At 35.7% G+C, this 13297-nt stretch overlaps 1 protein-coding gene across 1 annotated transcript in view; it reads right to left on the bottom strand.

The window, feature by feature from the left end:
• Mms22l (MMS22 like, DNA repair protein) overlaps positions 1 to 13297 on the bottom strand; it is a 128568-nt gene that overhangs the window by 27979 nt on the left and 87292 nt on the right. The window contains exons 14-15 of the mRNA XM_004628288.2: positions 3477 to 3670; positions 167 to 317 (exon numbers count right to left, since the gene is read on the bottom strand). Coding sequence (XP_004628345.1) covers positions 167 to 317; positions 3477 to 3670 — 345 coding nt within the window. The remainder of the gene's footprint in view (positions 1 to 166; positions 318 to 3476; positions 3671 to 13297) is intronic.

Here is a 13297-nt window from a genome sequence, read left to right as displayed (position 1 = left end):
TATATTACTATAGTCAAAAGATAATCTGAAAGCAAACAATACTGTTAAAGAGAAAGCACGTAGGACAATGTCAGTTTTCATTTATAAAATTCTTAATCTGACCAGGGTACTGATCTGTAAATCAGGATTTACATTTACTGTGCAGGTCTGAAATAAAGACACATACCTATTTTGTAGTAAATGACTTAAATATCTTGCTACAACTTGGGGCCAGATGATATCATCCCACCCAAACATCTGAATAATTGACATAACTGGCTGAGGCTGAAGCTCTGACGGGGCTGTGCTTGGCATGTCCACTGCTAGCAAGGTAAAATCTAGATTTAAAATGAGAGAAAACTAAGGTAAGAAGAAATTCAAAATTTTCTTCCCAAATTTTTATCAAAAGTGATAAAGTGGGGCTGGAGAGATGGCTCAGTGGTCTAAAGCACCTACTTGAAACAAGCTTGGCAATGCACAGGGACTGCGGTTCAATCCCCCAGCACCACATGCCAGCCAGCCCCGCCCCCTGGTGGGCTGAGCTGGACACACACACACACACACACACACACACACATAAATAAATAAATTAAAAAAAAAAGTGATAAAGTATCAAATAACAAAACATGTTTAGAAATACAGAAAAAAAAGTTAGAACAATTACATTCATGTAGTCATAAGAAATTTCTGTTAATACCGTCTTGCTCCCCAATAAATGGCACAGAGGCACCTATCTCAATACTGTCATTACATATCTATAATGGCTCCTTCAAATTAAGCCTGAAGTTTCTGCTAATGTGCTGCCATAATTCAAAGATCATTTGAAGATATTTCCAGCATCTACACTTCTCCAGTTAAGCTAAGTTAGCTGCTACTCGCCATGGGTAACAAATGTACTCTCACCTTCAGCACTGGCCATTCTCACCTATTTATCAATAATCCCCTACAATCAATGATATCCAACTTTCCTCAGAACCCAGTTTTAGGAACTAGCATTCTTGAACTGTGCTAACCAAATACATTTTATTTTGTGATTTTCCAGGAACTCAAAAACTCAGTATGTACTATGTTAATTTAGGCTTCTCAATCAATCCTTTATAGAAAGTACTTTCTTGTCTCCTTATCTGACAAATCTCAACTTAGAACTAAAGGACAGTATAGTGCTTAAGCTCTGTCTTCACCCATATACACTAATGGTGATTCCATCCAGGCTCATGGCTTTAAAGACTCAATACACATCTCCAGCTCAGACCTCTTCTCAGAACCTAGACTTAGTATTCAGCGTCCTGTTTAACCTATCTATTTATAGTTGTCATTTAAAAAGAATCCAAAATAAAAATTATTAGCTTCCTCAGATATGTGCTTGCCATAACCTTCCCTAGCTTAGCAAATGGCTAGTTACCCTTAACTCCTTTCATTACTTTAACCTTACCTTATCTACTTGGCAAATACTGTCAGCTCCACATTCAAAATAGTTTTCTCTACTTTTATTATTATTGTCATTATTATTATTATTATTGTTGTTGTTGTCTTTGTTGTATTTAGTACAGGGTCTAACTACAGAGGTCAGACTCATAGTGATCCGCCTATTTTCAGCCTCCTAAGCGCTGGGATTACAAGGGAGTGCCACCACGCCCAGTCTCAATGCTGTCTCTGCCGGGGGCGGGGCCGGCACAGAACTCTGGGTGATGGTCACTGAGTCTTCCTAAGCAGCTGCTTTCATTTGCTAAATTCTCTGGCCAGCCCTTAACAAATTTTCTCAGAGATGAGTGTCTTTATCTCTTTGTTTTGTGTCTAGCTCAGGCCACCCGGGGGTGGGGGGTGGGGTGGGGCTGGCGCAATCCCTGAGCACTTTCTTAAGCAGGCGCTTTAGACTGCTGAGCTATCTCACTGGCCCTTTCTCTACTTTTAGATTGGAAAACTTGACTATTTCTCATCACCATGTCAGCCCTGGGTGCTCATTACTTGGTTGCTGCACTACATCCCTCTGTGGCCTTCTTACCCTCCTGTGTCTCTCCTGTCCTTTGTAACTCATCACCCAGAAGGGCTATATCATTCCTCCCCTGAAAGCTTAGCAACAATTTCTACCTTCAATGCAAAAGCAGAGGTTTTATGTCCATTGACAAGGCAGGACACACACTGGCTCTCCATGACTTCTTCATGTCTGACTTCTCTTGCCCTTTCTTTTATTCCACATGAACCTTCACTGCTCCCTTATAGTTTTTCAGGCACAACAGACTCCTCTTGCCTCTGGTCTTTGGCTACCATGACCTCTCGCCTTTTTTAGGTTTTTGTTCAAATGTTATTTACTTGGTACTTCTGACTACTGTATTTAAACTTACAACCTGCTTCTGGCCTCACCATCCCCATCTGCTTCTGTACTTACCATTACTCTCCATAGAATTATCACTATTTAAAATATTACACATTTAAATTTTATTCTAGTCCCCTCCTCCAGTAGACTATAATCTTTGTAACAATAGGTAGTCTTTTTCTGCATATTTCATTGGTATATCCCTAAACCCTATAAAAGTAGATATTTGATGCCTTTGTTTTAAATGAAGGAAAACATTCTCTCCTAAACCAGCGACTATTTCAAATCATCCCAAAACCCATACACACTTTGTTTTGTAAAATGATGCAATATTTTCGTTGTTGACTGGCAGATGGGATAACGAATACAAGACAGATAAGTCATACTGGCTATTAATGATTGTTTTGCTTTAACTGATGGAATATCAGTACTTACTTCCACAGATATTACAGTAGTTAGAAACCATTCCTCTGTCACAATACTTCAATCTGTCATTGTAGAGTCATAAAAATATGAAGTGCCACCAGAATTCTAGATTTGCCTACATTTATATTACTTAGGCTTTCACACTCTATGGTTGCTAGACTCCACTTTCCTCATTCATACCAGGATGAATATCTGCTTAGATATTAGGTTTTAAAAATACATAAAATATTAATTTTTCCTTCAACACACACCATAACCATACTGATTTCTATGCACTCTATATTTTGTAACATATCTGGGCAAAATATTCTTTTGAGAAAGAGACCCCTGTTCTTAGAAAAGTACACATAAGCATATATATTCAAAATTTTGCCTAGAATTTCATAACTGTTGGAGTGTCCTAAATCTTAAATACATGACCTTAGGGCAATAAACACAGTAAGTAGAAATTATGCCTAAAACACAATTTGGTAGAAATAGGAACAACATCATTCACACTCAGCCTCCTGATGCATTTTATTCCTAGATATGTGCTTACAAAATATGAAAATAAATTATTTGAACAAGACATAATCAACCACTACAATTACTTTCCAAATAACATGTAATTCATTTTATCTTTCTGGCTGTAACAATGTTTATTACACTGTTATAAAGCAAGAGTTTTTTTTTTTTTAAACCAAGAAACTGGAGGAAAATACTGCCTGCAAAATAGCCTGCAAAAAGAGAAAGGAATTAGCAAATTAACAATGCTGACCTGCAGCTGCATCTGCAAGTTGTGAGAGAGGCACAATCTCTGCCATCCTCTGACTCTTCAAAAATGCAAAGAAGTGTCTCCATAGTGCGCTGGCAATTGCAGCAAGGTGGCGCTCTTTAGCCAGTAATGAAGACTGCACAACTAGGTCTACATTCTCCTTTTGAAGCTCCTGACACAATTGTTGATGAAAGCTCCTATAAAGAAATGAAAATACAGCTAATACCCAAAGCTTACAGAAATCTTTTAAAATACATTTTTGGCTTTTTCATTTATATCATATGAAAACTGAAGGACCGTTTTATATAATTAAAACCTTTATGTCAAGACATAATGCTTTTCTGGTTATTTGATGGATGAGTGATGGCATATTAAGCACCATAAAGTTAATGTTAATTACTAATGTCAACCATTAATTATATGCTTTTTAATATGTCAGATCCAAATGAGAAACAGGCAGCTTCAGAATGAAGGTCTGCATTTTGCAACTCATGTATGACAAGTGACTTTACTTACAATCTAGACACGAAAACAAATTTTTGAACCATTTTCTCCTGAGGGCTTTAGGACACAGATATATTAGGAGGGAAGTAAGTACATCTGACTTTCATGTGGAACTTTAAAAAATTTCTTGTTTAAGAGCCCTTGTGTTTGCATTAAAAACGGTGCTGTATTAGTTTTAACACCTTGGAACAAAATAATTCATAATCATTTTCATACAGTAGATAAAAAATAAGCAATAAAGAGCTACTCTTCATTAAATAATAGTTGTTATTACACAGTTCAACATTGCCTTAAATTTCAGATGGTCATTTAATCTCTATTCTTAATTAAGGCAAGAATTTACACATTTTCATACCCTAATGGAAGCAGAGAAGAAACAGAGATTACCATAGTGAAAGAGGAAAGAATACTAAGACTTCCTTATTGATCTGGAGGAGGAGGCTTTTACACAACTTATACTAAAGGTACCATAGTACTATCATTTGTATTTCTGTTTATATCACTACTGGATCAACTGAGAGTAGACATAACTGCAAGAATGCCATCATTCCATTTGCTTTTTTAAATTTTACAGAGAACAGTGAGAGTAACCACTTCCTTGGACAGAAATACCATTCCACTAAGAAAACAAACCAATACTTCAAAAAAGAAAACATATTAACTCCAATACAGTATTCTTGATGTTTTAGAACAGTTTATCTTGACTGGGGATGGTGGTGTATGCCTATAATCCCAACACTTTGGAGACTGACCAAGGAGGATCACTATGAGTTCTAGGCCAGCATGGGATACAAAGTGAATTCAAGGTCATCATGAAATACACAGAGATCTTTTCTAAAAAAATAAAAATAAACATAAAAAACAAAAATAACACAAGAAGTTTATGTAAGAGAAATAGACACTGTATAGAACTAGTCTATGTACCTAAAGTAATCCCAAAAAGTGACCAAACTGATTGTAAAAATCACATCTCAGAAAACGTCATATAACTACATTCAAGGGAGGAAATTTCTAAGTACAAATTATGTACCATTAGGATCTTAAGCCTCTTTATATTGGAATTACATATAACTGTGAGACACTACTTAATCTTACTTGATGTACTGAAAAAACATACAAATACTTAGAGAAAAAGTAGATAGAAGCAATTCTACTAAGGGCAAACCAAGTATGTGTTTTGTCTCTCTGGGTAAAAACCTGACTGAAATGCAGGTTTCATTTGAGGCCTGTTAGCTTAGAATAAAATAATAAACTACGAAAACTCATTTGGAAATTCATTCAACTGCCTGCATCAGCATACACACAGTATGTTCCTCTAACAAGGAGGTCTATGTAGAATATCATCATGTTTGCTACCCTTGAGAGATTTTTCAAAAGGTGCTGGTCTCAAAGAATAAAAACAAACATAGACCTGCATTTCTAAATAATTAATTTTATTCAGTAATTAAACCTATTTCCTGGAAAGGAGTAACATTTATGATCATCCTCTAGATCACAAAAATTCTTTAACTAAAAGACCACTAGCTCTCAGTAGGAAAAAACAAAAAACAACAAAAAGACTCGTAATGGATTAAAAACTTACAAGATTTGAAATTTTTAAAAGAGGTAGAAGAAATACCTCATGATAAGAACCCTAAAACATAGGAAACAGAAGCAAATATAGGAAAATGGGATTATATAAAATTAAAAAGCTTCTGCACAACAAAGGCAACACACATCTGAGTGAAGAGACAACCATTACAATAGGAGAAAGTATAGCTTTTGTAAACTAGACATCAAAACAAGGGGTTACTATCCAAAATATATAAGGAACTCCAAAACTCAACAGTAAAACAAATAAAAGCAAATGGATTTAATAAAGAACAGACCCAAATAGACATTTCTCAAAAGAAAAAACATAAATGACCATCAGTATAGAAAAATATGCTCATTATCAATATTATGTAATGTAAATCAAAATGACAATGAGATATTTCTCCATCCTAGGGAGAATGGCTATTACAAAAAAAGAAAAGGAAAAAAAAAAAAAAAAAAAAAAGACTAGAGACACCAAGTGTTAGGATGTAGAGGAAAGAGAACCCTTGCATACTGTTTTTGGGAGATTAGTACACCTATTATGAGAAACAATACGGAGTTTCCTCAAATAATCTCAAGGAAATGAAATGAATACAGCAGAGACGACTACATTTTCATGCTCACTGCAGCCACATACACAACCTAAATATACATCAACTGATGAATGGATAAAGAAAATGTGGTGCACATACACAGTGAAATACTATCCAGCCACAGAAAGAATGAAATCCTATCATTTTTGGTAACATGGATGGAACTGGTTATCATTATATTAAGTGAAACAAGCCAGTTACAAAAAGACAAGTATTATAAGATGTTTCCTATATGCAGAATATAAAATAATGTGTAATAGTTGATTCATTTTAACTCAGGTAGAACATTGATTATCAGAGACTGGAAAGAGTTGAGGAAAGGAAAGCATGGGGAAAGGTTATCAAAGGGATCCAGGTACAGTTAGTAATAAGAAGGAATGGTGGAAAAATGCAGTCAGATCAGTATAGGTAACTAAGAATTTCATATTTCAATATGTTAGAAAAATTATTCTGAATGTTCGCAATAAATAATGAATGTTTAAGATAGATGTGTCTAACCTGATTTAAACATGACGTGTGTATAAATGTATTGAAACATTGTTATATAATTAGTATGTACAATTTTTATGTATCGATTTAATAAAAAATCTGAACATTATGATTCATTAATACTCTGTACAGATGAAACATACTGGGAATGTTAAAAAATGCCCTCAAAGGTCACATAGCCAAGAAGGGATGATTTCATAACTGAAACCCAAATCTGACTGTGGCCCACACCTTTTCTTAAACATTAAGATTCATATTAAAGGATTTAGTATTGATAAACTTTTTCTCTTTACTCGGGTTGAAGCAATTTCAGAAAGCTTAAGGAAAAGAGATGAGTGTAATTTTGCTTTTTAAAGAAGTCATGGGCAGGGGCTGGTGAGATGGCTCAGTGGTCTAAAGCACCTACTTAGAACAAGCTTAGCAAAGCACAGGGACCGTGGTTCAATCCCCAGCACCACATGCCAGCCAGCCCCGCCCCCTGGTGGGCTGAGCTGGCCACACACACACACACACACACACACACACATAAATAAATAAAAATAATTGAAAAAAAAAGAAGTCATGGGCAATACTAGAATTTTATATTGGGAAAACTATAAGAGATAACAGAAAAAAATGATTTCAAGATAGAATTGGGAAAGGCTAACAAATATGAGCCACTTTTGATCCTCAGAACAAAATGCCAAAGTACTAGTGAATATAATTAGGTTGCATTGTAGATACTATTCAGAGCTTCAAAAACATATGTAGATTAAAAAACAATCACAAGACCCAACAAATAAACCACTAGGTAAGATCTAAAGGTAAAATTACATTTTTTGAGGCAGAACATAAATTCCTATTAAATGTGAGACACTGACTATAAACCAAAATTGTTTTAAGAAATGTACATTCGTTTAGTATCTTGAAGCTGTACACCCTTGGAATATGCAGAATATTTTCTGTTGCTTCTTTGAATATTTAACCTATATTAGACTGGATAAGAAAAATGACTTGTTTTATCAACATAAAAAAAGCTTTATAATAATTTCTCTATTCATAAAGAAATCATGCAGGAAATACCCCAAGGATGTACCATAATGGAGTCTGACAAGAATCACATCTCTGCACTACAGCCAAATAGTTAAAAATACTTCATCCAGTCACAGGTAATTACCTTACCATGGCTAGAGAACCAACCAAAAAGGCCTGCTGGAAAATAAATTCATTATAATAGATGCAACCACTACACATTTACCAAAGGTAATTTATAAAAATGCCAATAACAGACTGGCCAGATAGCTCAGTGGATTAAAGCGCCTTCTCAGGCAGACGTAGGGACCCGGCTTCAACCTTCAGCGTGTCATGCCAGCCCTGCCCCCAGAGCGCAATGAGACAGTGATTGAGACTGGGTGTGGTGGTGCGTGATGTAATCCCAATGACTTGGGAGGCTGAAAACAGGAGAATCACTATGAGTCTGATCTGTGTAGTGAGACCTTGTACTAAATTTAAAAAAAAAAGAAAGAAAGAAAAAAAAAGACAATATTAAAAGATGTTCCATCTTTACTACAGGCGTCAATGTAAAAAAAAAAAAAAACCATAAAATACATGAAATACCATAAGAAATATAGTACAGTATTAGATGCTATGGCTATTTTATGATATGACCTATTATCTCCTTTTTTAAAAAAATAAGCAGTAAAAAGGTATGCAAGTAGCTTAATTATACAAAAGGTAAAATATGATTTCTGGTCATGAACTTCAAAGATACAATGGAAAAGATATAAACTCTCCTAAGATTTAGTAAATGTTTTGAGTAAAGACAGATTTCACATGGGTTAAAAACACTTTGGAAATACATGTGGAAATACAAAAGTAACCACAGCACACTTATTATAAAATTAGAAATATAATAAAAAAATGTACAAATGTCACATTACTCAATTTGCAGCTCTAACAGAAATAATAGCAACATTTCTCACTTATTGGTGTCTACCACGAGACACCAGGCCAAGTTGTTTTATAAGCCTTATTTCTCATCCTGTGAGTAAAAATAATTATTATTCAACTCTATAAGACTAAAGGAATGTTGGGTAACACGGCTGAGTATTAGCAAAGCTACTGAGGGCTATGTGACCTTGGAAAGAAGGAACCTGCCAATATAAAGCTATGTGACTTTGGAAAAAGGCATCTCTGAATTCCTAGTTTCTTAAGAGTGAAGAATACGGACCACTGTTGCCATGAAAACACATGAAATAATGTCCTCATAAGTGTTTATAAGTCCATGATTAAACGCACACCCCTACACACACTCAAGCCATTCATCTGTCCCTTGCTCCAGTGTTACTGTTTCCTGATTCCTTCATTTGACTGCTCTTCAGCCCCACTTTTCAAGATATTCCTGTCTGCCTATTTCCTATCTTGATTTCTCATACTTTTACCCATTTTACCCTCACCTCCTTACTAGCACATGGACATTACATTATTACCATCATCTCCAGATCTTTCCATAAGTACCAATATCCTAGATCACTAGAGCTGTTTCCAAATGTGCAGTATAGTTTAGATCTGAATTTCCATGAAAGGTCTATGCTGTAAAGGCTTGGTCTCCAGCAAGGTGCTAGCAAGAGGGAGCAGAGCTTTTAAGAGATGAAGCCCGCTGAGAGGTCCCTAGGTCATCAGGTGCATCCCCTTAAAGGGAAGGCAGAGCATAGTCCCTCTTCTTCTTTTTCACTTCTCAGCCATGAGGTGGGTACTTTTGCTTTAGCATATGCTTCTGCCAGGATATGCTGTCTTGACTAACGCACTGAGGCCAACTGATCATGAGACCTCCAAAACTATTTAAACCAAACTTTTCCCTTTATTTATCATCTCAGGTGCTTATTACACTAATGGGAACCAGGCTGATATAGGGCCTGAGCACACCACTTGTTTTAAAATTCTCATTCTTGAGGGCTGGTGAGACGGCTTAGTGGACTAACTGCCCATTTTGGCAACTGTAGGGACCAGGGTTCGATCCCTCGTCCTGCGTGTTGTGCTGGCCCCACCTCTGAGGCATGCTGAGCCAGTGACCAAGTCCAGGTGTGGTGGTGCATTTCTGTAATCCCAGCACTGGGGAGGCTGAAAACAGGAGGATCACTACAAATCCGAGCTGCTTAGTGAGATCCTGTACCAAATACATATTATATAATAAATAATCTTTGCTTTTCAAATCAATAATTATTCCATTTATTAAAAGTGTCGTATTTAATTATTACACCAAACAAGGAAATGGCCTTGCATCTGGTAGCCTATGGATTTCACTAAGGAACAGGCTGTACATAATTCTGTACTTGAGGAAGGCTAAGAACTACTCTTCTATACTGTACCTGTTACAGCAATCTATAGGTTTGTTTTTACAAATTATAAGAAAGAGGAAAGGGTCTGCAGACAGTTAAAAAGGAGGAAAGTAAAAATACAAAAAGGTGTATAAAATCTACTTGCTTACTCTCTAACCCAGTATGTACTGTGTGTGTTCTGTACAGTAGGGATATAAAGTTAACAAAAGAAAGGAAGTATCTGATCTCACAGAGCTTACATTCTGAATGACAGGAATTAATACTGCAAGTAGAAAGATCAGGAAACAACCTCTAGATGAGAAGGTGACATGAGCAAAGACCTTAAAAAGGGAAGGAATCACATGCACATATGAGGAACATTCCATAGAGAAGCAAAAGCAAGTGCAAGAGTGCTAGGGCTGGTACAGTTCACAAGCTCAAGGAACAAAGAAGAGACCAATGCCACTGAAACACAATGGGCGACCAACAAACCACCGATGAATCTGAACAGGTAACTGGGTTCTAAATCATGTAAGTTCTTGTTAGCTAGGGTAAAGGATTAGCATAAAGTCAAAGTGGATAGGGGCCAGGGAGATGGCTCAGTGGAATAAGCGCTTCCCTGGCAAGCACAAGGGCCTGAGTTCAATGCCCGGTTCTGCCAAAAAAAAAAAGGTCAAAGTGGATAATAAACCACAAAAGCAGAAGTGTAAGATAATTTACATCTTAAAAGAAGCATATAAAAGAGTAAGATGTTTGGAGGGTTAAAAGAAAGTAGTCATTCTGACTATAATGGAAAGTGATTTCTTCATTGACTAAGTTACTCAATACCTTTCTTGTCTAATATTAGAGATATTAAAAAAAATGAAAGAAAAACAGAAAAAGATTTTAATGTTAAAAAAAATTCAAGACCTTATTTTGTAGGTAACAAGGGGTCAAATGAATAGTTCTGAATTCAAGAATGATATGTACTTTAGGAACAGTACTTTAGGAAAAGATTAATCTGGTAATGGGGGGAATTTACCAGAGAAATGGAGACCAATTAATAAAGCTTCTGTGAACATCTAGATAAGAATTAATGGGCAGTTTGAGTTACTTTATGAAGAAAAGCAGACCAATAGTAATTTGGTATTTTGTAAGGAAGAGGATAGACAGAACAGCATAGATTACTGCCAAGTTTTAGGGAAATGGAACTAAAAAGGTAGAGTATAATTTGATTTGAATACAGAAATTTAAGTAAAAACATCAAAGCTTTTGGGGGAAATCTGAACCTAGAGTCCAAGGGGCACATTCACATACTCAGGAATTTTCTGCTCCCTAGTTCAGATCACTATAATGAACAAGTCAGTGTCTATTTTACACGAGGCACTGTATTATATACTATCAAATACACTTCTTATTCTCAAAGAACATGTAATTCAAGATTGAGACAAAGGTAAACACCAAGTTTTACCTTTGTATTAGAATCCAGACACAAAAAATGAATTGAGGGTTCAAGGAAGGATTCTTGAAGGAGACACACTATTTGCATTATGAAACTTGTATTATCTAATTTAAAAGTAGAAATAATTTCAGGAAGTTAATATTCTATGAATAAAGCATAGAGACATGAAACTGCACAGTGTAAGACAGCAAGCATAAACAACTTGGTATTTCTAGAGAATAAACATGGAAGGAGAACGATGGAAAAATGTTAACTAGAATACTAATGAGGTTGGGAGCCAGTGGATGGCCATGCCATTTTAAAACTGAGAGCCACTAAGTCTTAATCCCTAAAGGCTGAAAAATATCAACCAAAAGAATCAATTTATATACTTTATAGTTTGTTCCCAATGCAATTCAGAGCATGTAAAGATTCCCCAATACAATTATGTATTTAATACCCTGGCAACAACACAGGCCTAATGTTACAGTGATGTATTAAAAGGATTGTCATGAAACACTAATGAATATGTACATGTGTGACTTTGTACATACACAAATAATTATATAAAATGAGTCATCACAATATTCTCTTTCCCTCATGCTTGAGTGCTATATTATGCTCTTATCTAGAAAAAAGTTAGCTTGGCAGCCCCAAATAAGCAAGCTCATCTTCATCATAAGCATCACCATTATTAGTAAAATGTACTGCACTCTCAGGAAGTGGATGGTCTACTGTATTACCCTAAGTTCAATATGTTTATTTTGTTGCAGTCTCTGTGTTTGTCACTTATTCTGTCTTTGGGGAAACGGGTTTAACCTAGTCACAGTCCTTAACACAGAGAATCAAAAAAGTATCAAGTTAGATGTTAAAGTTTAAATTCTACAGTACATCAAGATGCCATGAATTGGCAGGGTAAAGGTAACAATAAGGAGTTAGTTTAAACCCTTGAGAAGCATAACCATATGAAAGTATAACCATAACAAACCGTCACTAGACAGATGTTACTTGGGAATTTCTACAATGACAGTAAACAATCATTGCCTGATCATCACAATTTTAATTCCGAAGGAGTATTGCTACAAAAACTTTGTACCACTTATATTCAGTCAGGCATCTAATTTTCAAGAACTAACCCTCAATTATAAGCATATGAATAAAAGGTCAGATGAAAGAGACAGAGGGAGTGACAACAGCTGTAGCATGACATGACTAGCATATTTGCAGATCGCAGATTTGTCCACTACCAGAGTATCACATGGGTAGGAGTATGAGTTAAGACTTAGGATCTCTGTCCTGAAAGTTACACTTGGTCAGAAGAGAGACCATTTCTGTAAAAAAATCTAATAACAAAATGCCTATCTTTTAAAACAATTAAAATTGTCAAAAATTTTTGTTTGAATTTCAAATACGGCTTTCCTGCTCTTCAACTGTAAACTAATAGGGTGTAACTAAGCAAACATATATGTAATGGATCTTATCCAAAATGTTATGTATACAATTTTCATACAAGAAAAAGAAATGGGGAATGATGACCAGAAAACAATCAAAATACACTTAGTCATAATACATGCAATAGTCTGAACAGAGTATATATGAATATGCCCTCATCCTGGAACAGAGTCCACTACTCTCCTTTGACAGCGCTGCAGTATTACTTGTGATACTAGGCATATCTGTCTTTAAAGTCCTTCCTCCTCTTGATCGCCTCTCCTTTCCTGCCCTCTCTGGGCCCTGCTTTGGCTAACCCAGCACTTGTTGGATCCTATGTAATTTCTGAAACCTGATCATGAATTTTTTGACACTCCCTAAATGTGAGAGGTATTGTGGCTACTTTGACTAACACAGTACAAGAGATATAAGATACGACATTAAGTGACTCTAAGGCTTGGTTACAGAGGAAAAAAGAAAAAAAAAAAAAAAAAAAAAAGGTCAAAGTGGATAATA

This window comes from Octodon degus, unplaced genomic scaffold, assembly GCF_000260255.1.
Source record: "Octodon degus isolate 3935 unplaced genomic scaffold, OctDeg1.0 scaffold00022, whole genome shotgun sequence".
Classification (NCBI taxonomy): domain Eukaryota; kingdom Metazoa; phylum Chordata; class Mammalia; order Rodentia; family Octodontidae; genus Octodon; species Octodon degus.
This window is presented reverse-complemented; position numbering and strand designations above follow the sequence as displayed.